The 23015-nt window shown below is 45.8% G+C and overlaps 1 protein-coding gene across 1 annotated transcript; it reads right to left on the minus strand.

The window, feature by feature from the left end:
- Positions 1 to 904: 904 nt before the first annotated feature.
- Positions 905 to 23015, minus strand: GNPNAT1 (glucosamine-phosphate N-acetyltransferase 1). Its single transcript, XM_063948369.1, has 6 exons — positions 22857 to 23015; positions 17473 to 17645; positions 16827 to 16889; positions 14490 to 14617; positions 12263 to 12324; positions 905 to 2765 (listed from the first exon to the last, which is right to left on the minus strand). The coding sequence occupies exons 2-6, from the start codon at positions 17624 to 17626 to the stop codon at positions 2618 to 2620; spliced, it is 555 nt and encodes a 184-aa protein (XP_063804439.1). The 5' UTR covers positions 17627 to 17645; positions 22857 to 23015; the 3' UTR covers positions 905 to 2617.

The following is a 23015-nucleotide window of genomic DNA, read 5'->3' on the forward strand; positions in this document are numbered from 1 at the left end:
CATATGTGACAGGGGTAGCCCTGACTTCAACCCATGCTCTATGTCTCGGGTCTGAGCCGGGCTGAAGTCAGACAATTTTGTCTGAAAGGGGTATTAGTGGACTAGAAGCTGCTTTTCCTTTCCAGTTTCCTCAAGTCCTATATTATTAGACGGGACTGTGACTCGCACTAGTTTGTCACAGGTCCAGCTGGCAGGTTCACCTGCACTGCACCACCCCCCTCTGCATCTCCTGATGGGCACGTGACATGAACCCCTGGGCCACATGCTCTGCATCCCTACTGCTGCCCAGTGTTTCCACTCGCGTGCCTCACACTGTGCTCATCACCTGCACCCTCCAACACTCATCCCAGCTACTGACATCACTCCCACCCATGGGTGGTCAATAATGCACTAGAGCAGAGGTTCTCAAACTCGGTCCTCGGGAGCCCACACAGTGCATGTTTTGCAGGTAACCCAGCAGGTGCACAGGTGTATTAATTACTCACTGACACATTTTAAAAGGCCCACAGGTGGAGCTAATTATTTCACTTGTGATTCTGTGAGGAGACCTGCAAAACATGCACTGTGTGGGCCCCCGAGGACCGAGTTTGAGAACCTCTGCACTAGAGAAAATCATGTTGGGGGAGGATGGGGTGTTTTTGTTTTTTCAATATTTCGCTCCCCACAGTAGAGATCCTTGTTTAATAGCAGATGACATTAATTAAATGTATTCTTTTGTTGATATTTACTTCTGCTCATTATGTAATAATAATTACAATGTCTAACTTCAGTAGGCATGACACCCCTTTTACAAAAAATACATTTGTGACTCCCAAGAGTTTCAGATCTGGCGCCTAAGGAGAATTTTTTTATTTTTTGGGGTAATGGTGAAACATATATAGTTTATTCACAAAGGAAAACTGCATTTTTATTTAAAAACTCCAATTTTTTATTTTATTATGCATTAAATACATTTCAATAAATTAACAATCCACCAAACGGGATAAAAAAAAAAAAAATGAATATTCTAAACAAAAATAGTAATGCAATTGTAAGATTCAGAAATTTGAAGAAAATAAAATCCTGATATAAATTATTTTTTTTTTTTTTGCATCTTTACCTCCTCGTCTTAGCATTTGTTTGACTGTGACTGTTTTGTAGAACCATACATGTTTATACAGACTATAAAAAAAAAAAAAGTCTTTTTTTTTTGGTGTCTCTAGACCAGGCATGTCCAAACTGCTGGACTCCAGCTGTTGTGAAACTACATATACCAGCATGCCTTGACACAGTTTTGTGGTCAGGGAATGCCAAAGCTGTGTCAGGGCATGCTGGGATGTGTAGTTTCTCAACAGTTGGAGGGCCGCAGTTTGGACAGGCCTGCTCTAGACACTTAATAAATACAGTTCTAAAATTACAAGAGGTATTCTGTCTTAAATAGATTTATAAAATAATGTTTCCCGTTAAACTCTGACTATATTGAAAAAAAATAATAATGCTAAGCTATAGGTCTCCCTACCACACAAAAGTTGCAAATATTATTTTGTCATACTTACAAATTATTACACCCGGAAATCTGAAACCGCTTTTAATCTTTTTCCAGTAATAATAATTTCACATAGACTTTTCATTTAAGTACAAATCTTCTGTAAAACTACATTGCAAACCTAAAGATTAAAAAAAACCCTCAAACATCGCAAACTTAAAAACAAGTTACCTGTAAAATCTTTTCACAAAAGTTTACAAATTCCACTGGTTACAGGATTTTCAGTCAACAAAATATTATTTGGTAGAACAATTCCAAGAAGATAATTCTAGAACCTTGTTAGCATTTGATAGGATATAATTTTAGAGGACGTTAATTGACAAATGTAATCTTTTATACTCGTATAACTTTGTACATGTTGCTGAAGTTAAAGTGACAAATACTTTGTAATAACCGGATTAGAAATTGTAGGAGGTGGTTTGTGTTGTGTCATTTTGTGTATATTAAACAAAAATTAATAAAAATAATTATATATATTCTCTCTCCAAGGTGCCATTTCTCATATTAAATAAACCTTTTCCTGTCAGGTTTTGACAATGGGGCGTGACAAAACGAATACATATTTATAGTGTTCATTCTAGCACCCTGCACCTTTCAAAATATGTGCAGTTCCTCCTTCCTGCCTGGGGTGTCACTCTCTGGTGTGATGTTTCTCAGAACACTCTGATCTGTTACTCAGTGCTGCGATACAGACCTGTGTGTGCTGAAAAGCACCAGAGCAGACAGTGACACCCCAAGTAGGAAAGAGGAACTGCACATGTTTTGAAAGGTGCAGGGTGCTAGATTGAACACTATATTTAAGTACTTCTATGTTTCATGAGAGGAATTCTAAAGTGTGGCAAAATATTGTTTCACATTTTCTCTTCACTTTTGTAATATGTCCTCCACATTTTACATTCAGATAATAACTTTACTTACTGTAACAAGGCATCTAGCAATAGAAATGTAACAAATATTTTTTTAATCATTTATAGTGTAAAAGTGTTGGTACTATTTACAAATCAATTACAGCCATAGAAACAGGCGCATATGAAGATTTACTGTATATGAAAAGCTTCTATTTCTCACTTTGGTAAATGTTTCCGCAAAAGTTTAGTCAAAGAAACGACACTGCATGTAGGTTTCATCCGAGGCCGCGTAACCAAACTTCTCGTAGAAGGCAACATTTTTGGGCTTGCATTCCAGTGTTACTTTGTAACAATCAAGCTTTTTGCTTAACAGTGTGAGGACAGACAGTAACCTGGTACAAGAGGGAAAAAAAAAAAAAAATAGTTTAGGAGAATAACATTTTTAAACCATTAATAAAATTGCGGACAGGTGATAGACTCAAAACCTTACTTCAACAACCCACCCCAATTTAAAAAAAAAAAAAAAAAAAAAGATGCTACACAGTATTATATGTAATTTGCCGCAGTGCTATAAACAGCTCCTGTTTACTAATATCAGGGTCACTCTGGGATGGCCTGTTTACCTCGGACGAATGCTGCGGATACAGCGCCAGTGCTTAAAGTCGGTATTGAAGAAGGTAACATTTTACCAGTGGCGCAGTACTTAAAAATTTATTTTTATATGGAGAGAATGGGTTTTAATAAATCCTAAAAGGGTCAATCCATATTACATGGTCCAGAATTAAATTGGTTGCTTGACCATTTTTTTTATTTTTTACGAGCGATGACCCCTGTAAGTTAGTAGTCCGAAACCACCATTACTTTATTTTTATTTACCTTCATATGAAGATGGCGGCCATTTTTGGATCCTGGTGTATGACATTTTTCACTGTTGCAGACGTTTGGGGTAAATGGTATAGATCCGCTCAGAAAAGTCATAGAAAGCTGGGATCAAAATCATTATTTTCAGCACATTTCAAGCTACACTTTGTCATAAAACTATTTCCCTACCTCACTTCCTTATGACTGAAATTTAAGGCCAAAGTTAATTGTCAGATTTAAAAAAAGAAAATTTATATTTATTTATATATATATATATATATATATATATATATATATATATATATATATAATTTTTTTTTATTGTATTTCAGTGGGAAGGAATGACATTTCAGAGCTGTAATTTTGTATGGGAATAGTTGTGTACTCAAAGATTTGCCAAATTTTGAGTTATCTATCTTGTCTACTTCTTTTATATGAGCCTTTGAAATTGCTTGTGTTTCCGTTTTTCACCTAAATTGTCCTCTCTGGTGGGGACCTGAAAACAATCTTAGTCACAGCATACACAGTACTCTATGAAGGATAACTGTAAAAAAAAAAAAGTGGCGTTTGATAATTCCATTTTTTGATATTCATTTTTTTCCATTTTTTGAAATGGGAAAAAAAGGAATATCAAAAAATAGAATATCAAACTCCAATTTTTTTTTTGCCTCCAGAGTAAAAGGTCAATTTAGGTGAAAATGAAAAAAGTAGCAATTTCAAAGTGCTCTAATAAAAAAAATGTAGACAAGATAGATAACTCAAAATTTGCTTGCCAAATCTTTGAGTATACAACTATTCCCATACAAAATTACAGCTCTGAAATTTCATTCCTTCCCACTGAAATACAATAAAAAATAGACTTTTTTTTAAATCTGACAATTAACTTTGGCCTTAAACTTCAGTCATAAGGAAGTGAGGTAGGGAAATAGTTATAAGACAACAATGTAGCTTGAAATGTGCTGAAAACAATGTTTTTCATCCCAGCTTTTGATTAGGCCCTACACACTGGGCGATATTACAGAAAGATATGAACGATCTCGTTCATTAATGAACGAGATACCGTTCAGATCTTTCAGTGTGGAGGCAGCAACGATGAACAATGTGCGGCCTCGCGCTCGTTCATCGTTGGTGCCCCGTCGCTTCTGCATGCAGGCCAATATGGACGATCTAGGCCATATTTGCATGCACTGCTATGGAGCCGGGGGGAGTGAAGAAACTTCACTTCCCCCGTCACTGCTTCCCTGCCGCCGGGTCGGCTGTATCCGCCGTCGGGCAGCTCGGTGGCGGATTGCATACTGTGTAGGGCCCTTGAGACTTTTCTGGGCTGAGATATTGCATTTACCCTAAACATCCGCAACAGTGAAAATGTCATACGCCATGATACAAAACTGGCTGCCATCTTCATATGCAGGTAAATAAAAATGAAGTAATGGTGGTTTGTGACAGAGGTCATCACACACAAAAAATATATTTTTTTTTTTTTAAATGGTCAAGAAACCAGGTCCAGACCACTCAACATGGATTGACCCAAAAATGTAGTTTTGAAATTATTTTGGAAACTTTTTTTTTCTCTTTATGTTATAGCAGCAATTCTGCAGTCTCCATGTATGGGTGCTTAGCCCCAATTTACCCCTGATCCTTCTGCATAAATTACTGGGATTAAAATGCACCTGTCACTTCTATGTGGTCGAGCCCTTCCATAAAGATGTCCGTTTTCAATTAAAGAATAAGATGCATTCTCACTATTTATATAATACACAAGTGACGTTAATATACGTAGATAACAGCTGTATAAACAGTCATTTTGGGTATCATCACTTTGGAGTTAATTAGGGAAATGTGTGTATTATAAAGGCATAAACCTCCTACTTTAAGCAAATTAGGAATATTATAAGGCACCTCGGGTTTCTGTGACCCGTACAAAATGCCTCAGAACTCACCGAGTTCTGATATCCATATAATGAAGGGGACAACTCGAGCGTAATAAGATAATGTTCAAGGAGATACATTCAATTAGCTGCAGTTTTCCCTCAGAACCTTTGGTGCCTGTAAAGTCAGTATAACAAGGTGTTCTTGTTTGCACCTCCGTGGAACACAAGCCACGTAAGGATGGTGCTACACACTGCAATAACGACAAATGGGCGTGAGGCTCTGGCCTAACCTCACAGCTCATAGAACGGTCCAAAATACATATTCCACTGTTTCATCACAAGGTGGAATCCAACCCTCAGAATTCCCATATGTTCAATCAGGTAACGAAAAGTTGTGAAATGCAGGGAGGGCAGAGGAGCCAAATAGTGTGGTATCTATCGCATAAAGGTGAATGCATGACTAGAACCTGTACATCAGGAAGATCCAATTTCTTTATTAAGGTTCTTTAATCTTAAATCCACCTGACTCAGGGATTCAACGCCACCATTATATCATCATAGCGGAACTTAAAGTGGTCACCTACTTTGCTCATGTATTTCCACTACTAATTATGATGACGTCTACCCTAAGAAACACCGTAGAAAACTTTTAGAGCAACCTTTTTACGTCTTACGATAGCTGGGGGAGTTATCGTCATGTGTACCATGTAGTTGGAAATATCCTTTTGGGCAGAATCTGGTCTTTAGGTCTACATGGCAAAGGTCGACACAAAGAAAAGGTTGACACGAGTTTTCAAATTCCCCCCCCCCCATTTTTTACACTTTTTCCTACTTTATGATCCACGTGGACTACGATTGGGAATAGTAACTGTGCCAAGTGCAGCGGTAGCGGAGCGAGGCATCTTGCTCGAAGCACGGTGAGCGAAGCGAGGGGACATCGTGCACTAATTGGGGTTCCCTGTCAATTTACGAAGAAAATTACACCCCCAAAAATAAAGCAACTCATGTCAACCTTTTTCAGTGTCGACGCAATGATCCACACCCCTTTTGGACACTAGCGGTGAGTACAGCTTTCGGCCTACAAGCAAACACCAGTTAAGCACTTTCTATATTTTCTCTAACGTCCTAGTGGATGCTGGGGACTCCGTAAGGACCATGGGGAATAGCGGGCTCCGCAGGAGACTGGGCACTCTAAAGAAAGATTTAGTACTATCTGGTGTGCACTGGCTCCTCCCTCTATGCCCCTCCTCCAGACCTCAGTTAGAATCTGTGCCCGGCCAGAGCTGGGTGCTCCTTGTGGGCTCTCCTGAGCTTGCTAGAAAGAAAGTATTTTGTCAGGTTTTTTATTTTCAGAGAGCTTCTGCTGGCAACAGACTCTCTGCTACGAGGGACTGAGAAGAGAGAAGCAAACCTACTCACGGCAGCTAGGTAGCGCTTCTTAGGCTACTGGACACCATTAGCTCCAGAGGGATCGAACACAGGTACCTAACCTTGATCGTCCGTTCCCGGAGCCGCGCCGCCGTCCCCCTCGCAGAGCCAGAAGAACAGAAGCAGCAGAAGCATGAAGACATCGAAATCGGCGGCTGAAGACTCCTGTCTTCACTTAAGGTAGCGCACAGCACTGCAGCTGTGCGCCATTGCTCCCACAGCACACCGCACACTCCGGTCACTGTAGGGTGCAGGGCGCAGGGGGGGGCGCTCTGGGCAGCAATTAAGTACCTTTTTGGCAAAAAGAGACATACATACAGTCTGGGACTGTATATATGCCCGAGCCCCCGCCATTTTTTACACATTAAAGCGGCCTTCTTCCTCAGCACACCAGCGCCATTTTCTCTTCACAGCTCCGCTGGAAGGACGCTCCCCAGGCTCTCCCCTGCAGTATACAGGTGCATTAGAGGGTAAAAAAGAGAGGGGGGGGCACATAAATTTAGGCGTAGAGATATATTAACAGCAGCTACAGGGTAAACACTAAGGTACAGTGTAATCCCTGGGTTATATAGCGCTGGGGAGTGTGCTGGCATACTCTCTGTCTCCCCAAAAGCCTTTGTGGGGTCCTGTCCTCAGTCAGAGCATTCCCTGTGTGTGCGCTGTGTGTCGGTACGCCTGTGTCGACATGTTTGATGAAGGATAGGTGGAGGCAGAACAAGTGCAGCTGAGTGTGGTGTCGCCGCCGACGGTGCCGACACCTGATTGGATGGATATGTGGAAGGTGTTAAATGATAATGTAAACTCCTTGCATAACAGATTGGATAAAACTGTAACCGTGGGACAGTCAGGGTCTCAACCCATGCCTGATCCTACAGCGCAGAGGCCGTCAGGGTCTCAAAAGCGCACACTATCCCAGATAGTTGACACAGATGTCGACACGGAATCTGACTCCAGTGTCGATGACGATGAGGCAAAGTTGCAGCCTAAAATGACTAAAGCCATCCGCTACATGATTGTAGCTATGAAGGATGTATTACACATTTCTGAGGAAAATCCTGTCCCTGACAAGAGGATTTATATGTATGGGGAGAAGCAGCAAGAGGTGACTTTTCCCCCTTCACATTAATTAAATGAATTATGTGAAAAAGCGTGGGATTCCCCTGACAGGAAGGTGATAGTTTCCAAGAGATTACTCATGGCGTATCCTTTCCTGCCAACGGACAGGTTACGCTGGGAATCCTCCCCTAGGGTAGACAAGGCGTTGACACGCTTGTCTAAGAAGGTGGCCCTGCCGTCTCTGGATACGGCCGCCCTAAAGGATCCTGCAGATAGAAAGCAGGAAGCTATCCTGAAGTCTGTTTATACACATTCTGGCACACTGCTGAGGCCAGCAATTGCTTCGGCCTGGATGTGTAGTGCGGTAGCTGCATGGACGGATACTCTGTCTGAGGAGATAGATACCCTGGACAGGGACACTGTTCTACTGACCCTGGCACATATCAAGGACGCGGTCCTATATATGCGGGATGCCCAGAGGGACATTTGCCTGCTGGGCTCTAGAGTTAACGCAATGTCCATTTCTGCCAGAAGGGTCTGATGGACTCGGCAATGGACAGGGGATACCGACTCTAAAAAACACATGGAGGTTTTACCTTATAAGGGTGAGGAATTGTTTGGGGACGGTCTCTCGGACCTAGTTTCCACAGCTACGGCTGGGAAGTCAAATTTCTTGCCTTATGTCCCTCCACAACCTAAGAAAGCACCGTATTACCAAATGCAGTCCTTTAGTTCTCAGAAGAGCAAGAAGGTCAGAGGTGCGTCCTTTCTTGCCAGAGGCAGGGGTAGAGGAAAAAAGCTGCACCATGCAGCTAGTTCCCAGGAACAAAAGTCTTCCCCGGCTTCCACTAAATCCACCGCATGACGCTGGGGCTTCACAGGCGGAGCCAGGAGCCGTGGGGGTGCGTCTCCGACATTTCAGCCACCAGTGGGTTCGCTCACCGGTGGATCCTTGGGCTATACAAATTGTGTCTCAGGGATACAAGCTGGAATTCGAGGTGATGCCCCCTCACCGTTACCTAAAATCGGCCTTACCAACTTCCCCCATGGAAAGGGAGATAGTGTTGGCGGCAATTCACAAACTTTTTCTCCAGCAGGTGGTGGTAGAGGTTCCCCCCCTTCAACGGGGAAGGGGCTACTATTCCACTATGTTTGTGGTACCGAAACCGGACGGTTCGGTCAGACCCATTTTAAATTTAAAATCCCTGAACATTTATCTGAAGAAATTCAAGTTCAACATGGAATCGCTCAGAGCGGTCATTGCAAGCCTGGAATGGGTTACAATTATCCCATACTTGGACGATCTCCTCATAAAGGCGAGGTCCAGGGAGCAGTTGCTGATCAGCGTAGCACACTCTAAGGAAGTGTTGCGTCAGCACGGCTGGATTCTGAACATTCCAAAGTTGCAGCTGATTCCTGCGACGCGTCTGCCCTTCCTGGGCATGATTCTGGACACAGACCAGAAGAAGGTGTTTCTCCCGGAGGAGAAGGCTCAGGAGCTCGTGACTCTGGTCAGAGACCTCCTAAAGCAAAAACAGGTGTCGGTGCATCACTGCACACGAGTCCTGGGAAAGATGGTGGCGTCATACGAAGCCATTCCATTCGGCAGGTTCCATGCGAGGATCTTTCAGTGGGATCTGCTGGACAAGTGGTCCGGATCGCATCTTCAGATGCATCGGATGATCACCCTGTCCCCCAGGGCCAGGGTGTCTCTTCTGTGGTGGCTACAAGGTGCTCACCTCCTCGAGGGCCGCAGATTCGGCATACAGGACTGGGTCCTGGTGACCACGGATGCAAGCCTCCGAGGGTGGGGGGCAGTCACTCAAGGAAGAAACTTCCAAGGGTTGTGGTCAAGTCAGGAGACTTGTCTGCACATAAATATCCTGGAGCTACGGGCCATATACAACGCCCTGAGTCAAGCGGAGCCTCTGCTACAAGACCAACCAGTGCTGATTCAGTCAGACAACATCACGGCAGTCGCTCATGTAAACCGCCAGGGCGGCACAAGAAGCAGGGTGGCAATGGCGGAAGCCACCAGGATTCTTCGCTGGGCGGAGAATCACGTGCAAGCACTGTCAGCAGTGTTCATTCCGGGAGTGGACAACTGGGAAGCAGACACGACCTCCACCCGGGAGAGTGGGGACTTCATCAAGAAGTCTTCACGCAGATTGTAAATCGATGGGAGCTGCCACAGGTGGACATGATGGCGTCCCGCCTCAACAAAAAATGAAGGAGGTATTGCGCCAGGTCAAGGGACCCTCAGGCGATAGCTGTGGACGCACTGGTGACACCCTGGGTATTCCAGTCGGTCTATGTGTTTCCTCCTCTTCCTCTCATACCCAGGATACTGAGAATCGTAAGAAAAAGAGGAGTGAGAACAATACTCATTGTTCCGGATTGGCCAAGAAGGACTTGGTACCCGGAACTGCAAGAAATGCTCACAGAGGACCCATGGCCTCTGCCTCTCAGACAGGACCTGTTGCAACAGGGGCCCTTCTGTTCCAAGACTTACCGCGGCTGCGTTTGACGGCATGGCGGTTGAACGCCGGATCCTAGCAGAAAAGGGCATTCCGGAAGCAGTTATTCCTACGCTGATAAAGGCTAGGAAGGACGTGACAGCAAAACATTATCACCAGATATGGCCAAAATATGTTGCTTGGTGTGAGGCCAGGAAGGCCCCTACAGAGGAATTCCAGCTGGGTCGATTCCTGCACTTCCTACAGTCAGGTGTGACTATGGGCCTAAAATTAGGGTCCATAAAGATCCAGATTTCAGCCCTATCCATTTTCTTTAAAAAAAAACTGGCTTCACTGCCTGAGGTTCAGACGTTTGTTAAGGGAGTGCTGCATATTCAGCCTCCTTTTGTGCCACCAGTGGCACCTTGGGATCTTAACGTGGTCTTGGCTTTCCTGAAATCCCACTGGTTTGAGCCACTTAAGACAGTGGAGCTAAAGTATCTCACGTGGAAAGTGGTCATGCTGTTGGCCCTAGCCTCAGCTAGGCGTGTGTCAGAATTGGCGGCTTTGTCATGTAAAAGCCCCTATCTGGTTTTCCATATAGATAGGGCAGAATTGCGAACTCGTCCGCAGTTTCTGCCAAAGGTGGTGTCATCTTTTCATCTGAACCAACCCATTGTGGTGCCTGCGGCTACTCGTGACTTGGAGGATTCCAAGTTGCATGATGTAGTCAGGGCTTTGAAGATCTATGTTGCCAGGACGGCTGGAGTCAGGAAACCTGACTCGCTGTTTATCCTGTATGCATCCAACAAGCTGGGTGCTCCTGCTTCAAAGCAAACCATTGCTCGCTGGATCTGTAACACGATTCAGCAGGCTCATTCTGCGGCTGGATTGCCGCATCCAAAATCAGTGAAAGCCCATTCCACAAGGAAGGTGGGCTCTTCTTGGGCGGCTGCCCGAGGGGTCTCGGCATTACAGCTTTGCCGAGCTGCTACTTGGTCGGGTTCAAACACATTTGCAAAGTTCTACAAGTTTGATACCCTGGCTGAGGAGGACCTGGTGTTTGCCCATTCGGTGCTGCAGAGTCATCCACACTCTCCCGCCCGTTTGGGAGCTTTGGTATAATCCCCATGGTCCTTACGCAGTCCCCAGCATCCACTAGGACGGTAGAGAAAATAAGAATTTACTCACCGGTAATTCTATTTCTCATAGTCCGTAGTGGATGCTGGGTGCCCGTCCCAAGTGCGGACTTTCTGCAATACGTGTATATAATTATTGCTTAACAAAGGGTTATGGTTATGTAGCATCGGTTGAGTGATGCTCAGTTGTTGTTCATACTGTTAACTGGGTAAGTTTATCACAAGTTGTACAGTGTGATTGGTGTGGCTCGTATGAGTCTTACCCTGGATTCCAAAATCCTTTCCTTGTAATGTCAGCTCTTCCGGGCACAGTTTCCTTAACTGAGGTCTGGAGGAGGGGCATAGAGGGAGGAGCCAGTGCACACCAGATAGTACTAAATCTTTCTTTAGAGTGCCCAGTCTCCTGCGGAGCCCGCTATTCCCCATGGTCCTTACGGAGTCCCCAGCATCCACTACGGACTACGAGAAATAGAATTACCGGTGAGTAAATTCTTATTTTCTATATATATATATATATATATATATATATATATATATATTATACTTGAAGTACGTGTATTCTATTCTAACGCGTTCTTGTTGTAACTACAGTATATTCTACACTGCGCGTCGTTATCAATGAATCCCTGAGATGGTTAGGACAGACAGAAGGGCAGATGTATTAACCTGGAGAAGGCATACGGAAGTGATAAACCAGTGATAAGTGCAACGTGATAAACGCACCAGCCAAACAGCTCCTACCTGTTAATTTACATATTGGAGCTGATTGGCTGGTGCATTTATCACCTTGCACTTATCACTGGTTTATCATTTCCTTAATGCCTTCTCCAGGTTAAAACATCTGCCCCAGAGTCTTAATAAAGGATCGGTCAATGACAAATAAGCCTGAATTTATATACACCTGGCAGGGTTCCGTTTCTGAATGGCTGCATTCACGTTCATGATAAAATACCAGCTAGAGCTATTAGTCTCCTGTACCCGGTCTACTTTTACAGAATTCTAATATCTTTATAATGTATAGGAAGCCGTGTGTTATCCCATACATTTACCAAGACACTAACATGCTCAGGTCACTTACAGTTTTCCAAGCTGTTTCCCTCTGCACTCGTCACTCACGACCACCTCTTCTATCCGACCCCTCTGCAGGAAGAGAGACAGATTCAGTAACCCCCCAGTCACAGAAACCGACGTCGCCTGCTCCACAGATATTGGGCTATACCTCAGATTATGCCTCTACTGTGCATGGATGTACTGCGGATTGCGCGTTGAGCGGAGGGTGTGGGGAATCACGATACCTTTGCGAACTTTAGGCTATAGGATGGAGATGGCGATGCGTGATAGGGACAAGCTCTGGAAATGCTTCACATTCTGGAGCTTGATAAATTTGCCAATTAAGAAACCTATGGAGGCTTTTTCTGCAATCAAAAACGGGGTCCCTATTAGATGCATTTAAGGGACACTTCATATTTGCAGGTTACTACTTCAAGCGCCCCATAAAATGGGTGTCAGTGGGGGATATATTGCAAATATGTCTTGTGAGCTAATGGAGGATGAAGTGAGTACTATAGAGTGTAAGCAGTGATGCAGCTGAATGATAAGGCAGTATGGGGGGTGAGTACTATAGAGTGTAAGCAGTGATGCAGCTGAATAATAAGGCAGTATGGGGGGGGGGGGGGGAGTAGTATAGACTGTAAGCAGTGATGCAGCTGAATGATAAGGCAGTATGGGGGGTGAGTACTATAGAGTGTAAGCTGTGAAGTAGCTGAATAATAAGGCAGTATGGGGGGGGGGGGGGTGAGTACTACAGACTGTAAGCAGTGATGCAGCTGAATGATAAGGCAGTATGGGGGGGGTGAGTACTATAGACTGTAAGCAGTGATGCAGCTGAATGATAAGGCAGTATGGGGGGGTGAGTACTATAGACTGTAAGCAGTGATGCAGCTGAATGATAAGGCAGTATGGGGGGGTGAGTACTATAGACTGTAAGCAGTGATGCAGCTGAATGATAAGGCAGTATGGGGGGGTGAGTACTATAGACTGTAAGCAGTGATGCAGCTGAATGATAAGGCAGTATGGGGAGGGGGGGTGAGTACTGTAGACTAAGGCAGTGGGGGGGGGGTGAGTACTACAGACTAAGCAGTGATGCAGCTGAATGATAAGGCAGTATGGGGGTGAGTACTATAGACTGTAAGCAGTGATGCAGCTGAATGATAAGGCAGTATGGGGAGGGGGGGTGAGTACTGTAGACTAAGGCAGTGGGGGGGGGTGAGTACTATAGACTAAGCTGTGATGCAGCTGAATGATAAGGCAGTATGGGGGTGAGTACTATAGACTAAGCTGTGATGCAGCTGAATGATAAGGCAGTATGGGGGTGAGTACTATAGACTAAGCTGTGATGCAGCTGAATGATAAGGCAGTATGGGGGTGAGTACTATAGACTGTAAGCTGTGATGCAGCTGAATAATAAGGCAGTATGGGGGGGGGGGGTGAGTACTATAGACTGTAAGCTGTGATGCAGCTGAATAATAAGGCAGTATGGGGGGGGTAAGTAGTATAGACTGTAAGCAGTGATGCAGCTGAATGATAAGGCAGTATGGGGGTGAGTACTATAGACTGTAAGCTGTGATGTAGCTGAAGGAAATGACAATTGCGGAGTGGGCAGTACTGACTGCGACAAATTGTGCATCATACAGAGGAAATTTTTCAACGGACTGAATCAGGCGTGTATTATCTACCCTCCCCTTTCCATCCCCCCTATACACACCCCGTTCTCCCACTCCCTCTACTAAGTCACATATCGTCTATTATCGTCTATTAAGTGTATACACCACTAAAGGTACATGCAGATAGGCTGAGTGAGCACCACAGTCACTGCTATTGTATAACCCCGGGCAGCCTTCTACACTGACCTGATACCTTATTTGCCAAGTTAAGGCTCCAGGATTACCCCCCACTCTTTCATGCCCCCGTCACAGGGAGCGCACTGCAGAATTAACCAGCGACTTGCTACTTCTAAAGGCATTGCGTGTGTATCAGGAGGGCGACCAATTAAATTATCCTGCAAGGCGCACATTACCATAAGGCAGGACTTTGCACTCCCAAACTAGTGCCGAACTGAAGTGGAACCAATATGTAAGAGAATCATACGGCAATGAAGGGCTATACACAGACTGAATAGGTTTAGTAGAATTACAGTGAGGAATAAAGGTCCCGTTGGTCTGCGTGTAATTCCCATTATGCGGTGTATTTGCCGTGCCCGTCTATTACAGTAACTCATGCCCGCACAGTATGCAGCGGCCACTTACCTTTGAGCACCCGTGGATAAATTTGTGTTCCACGATTAAAGTGGCCGTAGCTACGATCTGCCCCAGATTCAGGTCTTCCACCACAATCACAAAGTAATTTCCAGTTTTCTTCATGTGCTCAAATTTTTCTAGCAAGTCAACAGAAAGCAAAGTTACTTTACACCCATGATACGGAGGCGTGATGCCCCCTGGTATATCTGGAACACCAAATACAGCCACGTCTAGGTCCACCCTGCGGTTTTATATTCTAGACCAGTGGTCTCCAACCTTAATTGGATTGTGAGCTACTTTCGGAAAATAAAACCTCTGAAGGAGCTACACCCTTCCCCCAATGTGCGTGCGTTCCTACGAAAGTGGGTGTGGCCTCAGAACTACAAGTAATGGCACCCCCGCGTAGTGCCAGCTACACAAATAATACCCTCCACCAGTGCCAGATACAATTCCCCCCGCAGTGCCATTTGAAATGCCCTCCGCAGCGCCAGATAAAATGCCCCCCCGAAGTGTCCGATACAGTTCCTCACACAGTGCTAACCCTTGCTGGCTTCTCCTCCTGTATGGGGGACGGAAGGGGAGGAGAGCGCAGTGCGCGCCTCTCCTGTGAAGTCCGGAGAGCGGCTGCGGTGAGGGTGACAGAGTCTCCGGCGGTGGTGGGCATTTAAAATATGGTGCCGTTAAGTGAGCCAATCAGGTGCCGCCATTGCCGGTCCACGAGCTCTGATTGGCTGATGGCCGGCACCATATTAAGAATGAAGGGAGGAGGAGTGCAAGTGACTGCCCAAGGCCGTGCGCTCTGTGAGCTACCGAAAATACTACGGCGAGCTACCGGTAGCTCACGAGGTACACGTTGGAGTTTACTGTTCTAGAAATTGGGCTATACCACCGTGGCACATCCATGATGTGAGGAGGTGAATGGAGGCAGCAGGAAGCCACAGACTGAGAGTTATATAGTGGGAGGAGCAGGGTCCCCAGCAGCACAGAGTATATCAGGAGATGAGTGATGTGTCAGTGAGGACAGGGCTGCATGTGACAGGGGCAGTGACATGATGTGAGGAGGTGAATGGAGGCAGCAGGAAGCCACAGACTGAGAGTTATATAGTGGGAGGAGCAGGGTCCCCAGCAGCACAGAGTATATCAGGAGATGGGTGATGTGTCAGTGAGGACAGGGCTGCATGTGACGGGGCAGTGACATGATGTGAGGAGGGGAATGGAGGCAGCAGGAAGACACAGACTGAGAGTTATATAGTGGGAGGTGCAGGGTCCCCAGCAGCACAGAGTATATCAGGAGATGAGTGATGTGTCAGTGAGGACAGGGCTGCATGTGACAGGGGCAGTGACATGACGTGAGGAGGGGAATGGAGGCAGCAGGAAGCCACAGACGGAGAGTTATATAGTGGGAGGAGCAGGGTCCCCAGCAGCACAGAGTATATCAGGAGATGAGTGGTGTATTAGTGAGAATAGGGCTGCATGCGACAGGGGCAGTGACATGATGTGAGGAGGGGAATGGAGGCAGCAGGGGGCCACAGACAGTTATATAGTGGGAGGAGCAGGGTCCCCAGCAGCACAGAGTATATCAGGAGATGAGGGATGTGTCAGTGAGGACAGGGCTGCATGTGACAGGGGCAGTGACATGATGTGAGGAGGGGAATGGAGGCAGCAGAATACCACTGACAGTAGGATGAGCAGAACAGAGTACGGATGCAAGATTTCTATCAAACTGATGCAGAAAGTTTGTGGAGTCTCGTAGTCCTAGGCCCTCATTCCGAGTTGTTCGCTCGCTAGCCGCTTTTCGCAGCATTACACACGCTAAGCCGCCGCCCTCTGGGAGTGTATCTTAGCTTAGCAGAATTGCGAACTAAGTATTCGCAATATTGCGAAAAGATTTTTCTGTGCAGTTTCTGAGTAGCTCGAGACTTACTCTTCCAGTGCGATCAGTTCAGTGCTTGTCCTTCCTGGTTTGACGTCACAAACACACCTAGCGTTCGCCCAGACACTCCCCCGTTTCTTCAGCCACTCCCACGTTTTTTCACACACTCCCATAAAATGGTCAGTTTCCGCCCAGAAACACCCACTTCCTGTCAATCACAGTCCGATCACCAGAACGAAGAAAAAACCTCGTAATGCCGTGAGTAAAATACCAAACTTCTTAGCAAATTTACTTGGCGCAGTCGAAGTGCGAACAATTAGCGGAAAATCGCTGCGATGCGAAGAAAATTACCGAGCGAACAACTCGGAATGAGGGCCCTAGTCCCAAAGTTTGTGCATCCAACTCAAATTTGCACCTAAAATCCTCGCCTTCCATACAGCAAAACCTTAACACTATCACATTAATGTACTTACTGATAAAATCCTCAGCAGTCACATCTCCCACATTTGTCAGTTGTCCAAGTACCTTGTAAAAGCCTGAAATTAATGAAGATTTATTATTTTGTTGGAGGAATATAATTTGAATTAGACGTAGAACAACCTGTTCTGATGCGACTCTCTGACCTCCTCTCAGCATTGGATTTATGAAGGGACATTCTGGCCTGAGTGAGACTGCTGGGGGTAGTCTCCAAAACAATAACATTCTCCATTTACTAAAGTATAGAACATGGGAAATAACGCCTGTTGCAGTCTAGCGTCTACCGGTACCTTGAATACATCAGGCGCTGACAGACTGTGACATAAGTCAACCACACCGTCCCTTCGCTGCTGGCCAATCACAAAGCAGCCAGAGTTGGACATTGCTTGTGATTGGCTGAGCAGCTAGTGCAACAAGAATATGACGTATCCCGGATTATTCACATGACAATATGGCAGCCTCCACTATAGGCCTTGCTCTCTTATCACCCACCTCAGACTACAGACAGGAAGGCTGGTGGATAGGAGGAACATCTCCACTGCACACATCATAGTGAACGTCACTAGCGGCCATTTTATATAGGACAGCTTATTAGTGTATGTAGGGAGCAGCGTGGTTGGGTGGCGGCAGTATTACACGTACCTCTATTTAAGTCAGCCGTACATAGGGGCCTCAGGATGAGCCCCTCCCCGGGAAGCACAGGCGATATGACAGGACTGAACGACACTGTATTCTGGCTCCAGTCGATCTCTTCCAGCAAACGAGCGTCAAACAAGGGAGTTTCATCTGGGACCATGGTTACACGACTGCAAGTCCTGAAATGAGGAAAAGAAAAAATCTGATAAAAGGCTCCATTGGACTAACACACAGATACGGTTTGTTTTCTGATAAGCTGATCAAACATGGCTGACTTTTGTTCTAAAATAAAAAAAAAGGTTGTGATACGTCTCCCTTTTATATGCACCAGATACTGCCCAGCTCACATTGGGGGTCATTCCGAGTTGATGGCTCGCTAGCAACTTTTTGCAGCTCTGCGACCAGATAGTCGCCACCTATGGGGGAGTGTATTTTCGCTTTGCAAGTGTGCGAACGCTGTTGCAGCCGACGGCACAAAAAAGTTTTTTGTAGTTTCTGAGACGCTCTGGACTTACTCAGCCGCTGCGATCACTTCAGTCTTTTTGGTCCCGGAATTGACGTCAGACACCCGCCCTGCAAACGCTTGGACACGCCTGCGTTTTTCCCAAACACTCCCAGAAAACGGTCAGTTGACACCCACAAACGCCCTCTTTCTATCAATCATCTTGCGATCGGCTGTGCGAATGGATTCTTTGTTAAATCCATCACCGATCCTCTTTGTACCCGTACAACGCGCCTACGCATTGCGGTGCATACGCATGCGCAGTTTTGCCAAGATTTAACCTGACCACAGCGCTGCAAAAAGTTGCTAGCAAGCGATCAACTCGGAATGACCCCCATTGTTCCATGGAATACAGGAGTGGACTCCCAGCATGCTTCAGGGTATGGGCAACCGCCATCTTTTATTTCAATCAGATTGTCAAGCATTACACACTGTCTGCTCCAGAACATTATTGAACATACTAATATTGTGGACAGCATTATATGATGGCAGTATGCACACTGTACCAATATGAGTATACATTGGTTCAACACAAGTCTGCAGGCTGGTCCATCTTGAAAAAACAGGTAGGAGGAAGTATGTGCCCCCCCCCCCCCCATACTTCCACCTACCTGTTTTTTCAGGTAGGTGGGGTGGGGTGGGGTGAGGGGGGGGAGGGGGGTATTTCAGCTCACTCCATCCATAAGTGTAGATGCGATTATAATGCTTATGGCTGTGCATCACCTCTACTTGCGCCCCAGTCAGTTCAGCAGCCTGCGCAGCGGGAAAACATACAAGATACAGGCTGCAGTCCATTTCCACAGAATGTACAGGCAGGGTGTATATCCAAACAGCAACATAAAGAAAAGAATGAATACGTTGGAAAAGAAAAGGCTACTTTATATATTGTGTCCATTCACTATCTAGATATTAGACCCCTGATGAAGTCCTGTGGACGAAACGCGTTGGTTTATTATCTACAGATCTAATTGCCCTCTGAAAAAGTCTGAATCAAAAATTGTATCTAATACATGCAAATAGGAGCACTGTAATTGTCTTATGAATGGTATATGATCATATTGTGGTCTGTATTGTATTGTGAGTATCTTTATGCCTATATGTTGTTCTTAGTGATAAATAATTTTATATCTTTTGAAAAATTGTTAACTTTTATAAAGTAAAGGTCAAAGGTTAAAGCCTAAAAGTGGATTGAGACATATATTGATCAATACTCTATTAGCTCCCTTGGGAACCGTTCACACTTATATATTGTTTCATACGACTATTTCTCTTTAAGAAGGTTTCTTAAGCCACGGACAGTGTGTTACACCCATGTGACAAACAGGATTAAATATCCTGTAAGGTGACTTATCACCATCGCCGCCCATGTACAGTGTGATGTGTGTGTCACGTCACAGGCTGCTCATTCCACACAGGGGACAAGACAAGGAGGAATACTTTACAATGAAGTACCCTACCCTAATCACAACACTACACTTATTAAACCTACACTGTACCACGCATGATAGACCCCCATAATATTATACATGCACAGGGAACACACTGCAAATACACGCACAGCAGTATGTTCTATTGTGACCAGAGCCATCTTGACGTACAGGCACAGTGAGCAGATGCCCAGGGCCACACAATTCTAGGACCTTCGAGCAGGAGTGTGCTGGGTCAGAGGGCATCTGCCTTCCGGGCTGGCTTCTTGGGACGCAGGTAGAAAAAGCCACCCGGCCGCTCTGATGGTTAAGCTACACCAAATCATAGCGGCCAGGCAACATTCTCTACATGCCTCCCAGTCACTGTACGAGACTATGCGGGGCCGCAGGAGGGGTAACTTATAATTTCTTTTGATTTATTCCCATACATGGGTGGATAGGAGCCTCAGTTCATTGCTCTGCCAAGGGCCTTCAATGCTGTTAAGACGGCCCTGGCGGTGAACATCTACAAATGTTGGTGAACTGCAATTCCCAGCAGGCTTTGGTGCATACAGAACTGTAGTTCTATAAAACATGGAAAGGCACAATTCACCTACAACCCCTCTAGACGATAGTTATTTTATCCTTTCCACCCATTTATCTGCATTCTAATACAACATATAAAAAAAATACCAACATTTAAAGTGGATTTAAGATTAATGGTCATTTTTTGAAGCAGGCGCAGAGGCAAATTTTTTGGAGTGTAATTTAAAAAAAAAAAAAAAAAAAAAAAGGATTGATTGATATATATATATATATCAATCAATCAATCAATCAATTCATGTGATCATGTCATCATTGATAACATTTATATTGCTGTGTATAGGTGGACAAATCATAACAAAGGAGGATCTCTTTTCTACACATGCCAAGAAATATTACATTTACCTGATTTACTGGATTAATCATCCAATGTGCGAATCTCCCAATGAACAGAATTGCAGAATGTGGGGGAACCTTTACACGAGACATGACAGGGGATACGGCTGACGGCCAAGGAGATGACCCTAGTTTCAAAACTGATCCGCGGAACGTTGGCCTCATCCTGCAGGGTATGGCTGTTCAGTGTTCGGAGCAAAATCCCCCCCCCCCCCCCCTCCCCTCCAAACACACACACACTTCCTTATTATTCTCCAATCACATCACTAGGCAGACTGAAGGGATTATCTCATTGGTTCAGTCTATGGACTATACCAGTGGATTCCAAACGTTTTTGAATCACGGCGCCCTAGGATATCAGAATTATTTTCACGGCACCCCTAGGACAAAAATGTCTTATTGAGAAATTTAGAAACAAATATTACATTAAGTAGATTGCGTTTATATGTCATCCTTAGGGTCAGTTGTGTGGTGAGGGACAAGATTTGCTTCTGTTTGGCCACATATTTTATGACTGGCAGCCACCAGCACTGGTTTTGCCTATTATATCGACCTTGAATAATTTGAATTGGTCCTGGACCACCAACCCAGGGCACCCCTGCAAGTGTCCCGAGGCACCCCAGGGAGCCACGGCACACAGTTTGGGAACCTCTGGACTATACACTGAGCGGAATCTACTTACACCGCGCAGAGCCCGGGAGACCGTCGCGGATCCTCTCACCTCTACAAAACTAGCGCTCGAGTGGGAATATAACCTGCGGCGAGCAAAGTTTGCCACCGGGTCCTAAGCGCAACGGGCATAGCGAGCCTGCGAGGGGACTCGCTGCCTCCCAGCTGGGATGCCGCTGTTGGTACAGTGACAGCCGGCATACCATCAGCCGATCGTCTCAATATATTCCCTTTTAAAACCTTAAACATATGTGGCTATACAAGGCATGATCTAGATAAATATTATATATAGTGCCCATACCGCAGCAGCCATTTTTGTAGAGGCTTCTCTTACAGCCCTGGTCGCAGATCACTGGAAGGGAAAAGTGGTTTGCCGGGAGGACCAGACACAGGCCTGCAGCTTGGGATTGGTCACCAAAATCATACCCGCCTCCACCATTTTGGCTCCCGATGATTAAGCACGCAACTCACTGTGAGTTGCGGCAGGAGATACTACCGGAGCAATCTGGCACTGCTCCAGTGTGGGGACGGCTGCTCCGAAAAAAGCAGCTGCCCCCACAATCAGTAAACATTGCATTGGGCAGCACGAATGATGTATTGGTTAGCATTACTGCCTCAAAGCGCTGAGGTCATGGGTTAGATTCTCACCATGGCCCTAACTGTGTGGAGTTTGTATATACTCCCCGTGCTTGCGTGGGTTTCCTCCGGGTACTCCGGTTTCCTCCCACAATCCAAAAATATACTGATAGGTTAATTGGCTCCCTACAAATTAACCTTACCATGAATGTGTGTGCGTGTACATGTGGTAGGGAATATAGAGTGTAAGCTCCACTGGGGCAGGGGCTGATGTGACTGGCCAAATACCCTCCGTAAAGCGCTGCGGAATATGTGTGCGCTATATAAATAACTGGTAATAATAACAACAATAATAATTGCTATGGAGCTAGCAGTGATACTCTCAACCCCCCGTTGCCAGCTTATGCACGTATGTGACCTGAGGTCACGCGTGCGCACAGCGGCTGGGCACACAGTGAGATGGCAGTAAAGAGATCCCTCTTCCCATACCCCAAACTCCGTCCCATGGGAAGGAGCGGAACTTCGGGAACAAACGCCGTCTGAAGATAACGTGTGTGTACTACACTCCAAAAACTTAATAGACCCGTTACATGAAACCGGCTTCTCCGCGGGCGTAACGGGCCATTACGTGCTAGTGTATAGGCCCCTAAGTAACCAGTGAGGACTAAGTGGGAGCTGTACGAAGAGGCGGTGTCACATGTGCTGTAACTAGCGCTAACATCAAACGCTGGTATGTATGAAAGCTGATCACGCAGAGGAAGTCACGTTTCTCTATACATTCATTCTGCCGTCCCCATACTATCGGACGTTTGTGGGTTATGTACTTTGGGGCTGGCCAGGACGTGAACGCAGCTCATTAGCACTAAACTGATGCTCTGCAGGATCCGCAGAGCCCAGTCCCGCCAGCCTCCATTTCTACTATCCAATTGTAAAGCGCAACGGAATTTGCTGCGCTATATAAGAAACTGTTAATAAATACAGTACGACTCCCAGTAAGTCACCGCGCAGCTCCTGAGAGCGCAGCTGCAATGAGGCGCAGGCAGCAGCAGTCACCCCCATGTGACCCCACATGCGGCACTCAGACTACTGCGCAACCACAAGGGCTGGCTGGAACCTGTAGTGCACCACCAAAACTGAAGAGCTAATAAGAAAGGTTCTATATAAATAACATTATTATATTATTAGTAAGTCAGGGGTTCTCCACCAGCCTGAGGTGGAATATGAGGTCACAGAGCAGGAGGCACTAAGCATGGATACAGATACACGTGGAGCCTGCCGCCCTAAGGGAGCCCACTTACCCCGTCAGCAGCTGTCCGGCCTCCAGCTGCTCCGAAGGCCCCGGCTCCCCTGTCCTGACTCTCTGTGCTGGAGAAACTCCGACGTGGCGTGACGTCAGCAACCAGAGCGGCGAGCCCTAGCGCCCGGCCAATCACAGGGCGGAGACCCAGCCCGGCTTC

Source organism: Pseudophryne corroboree, chromosome 12 (genome assembly GCF_028390025.1).
Source record: "Pseudophryne corroboree isolate aPseCor3 chromosome 12, aPseCor3.hap2, whole genome shotgun sequence".
Lineage (NCBI taxonomy): Eukaryota > Metazoa > Chordata > Amphibia > Anura > Myobatrachidae > Pseudophryne > Pseudophryne corroboree.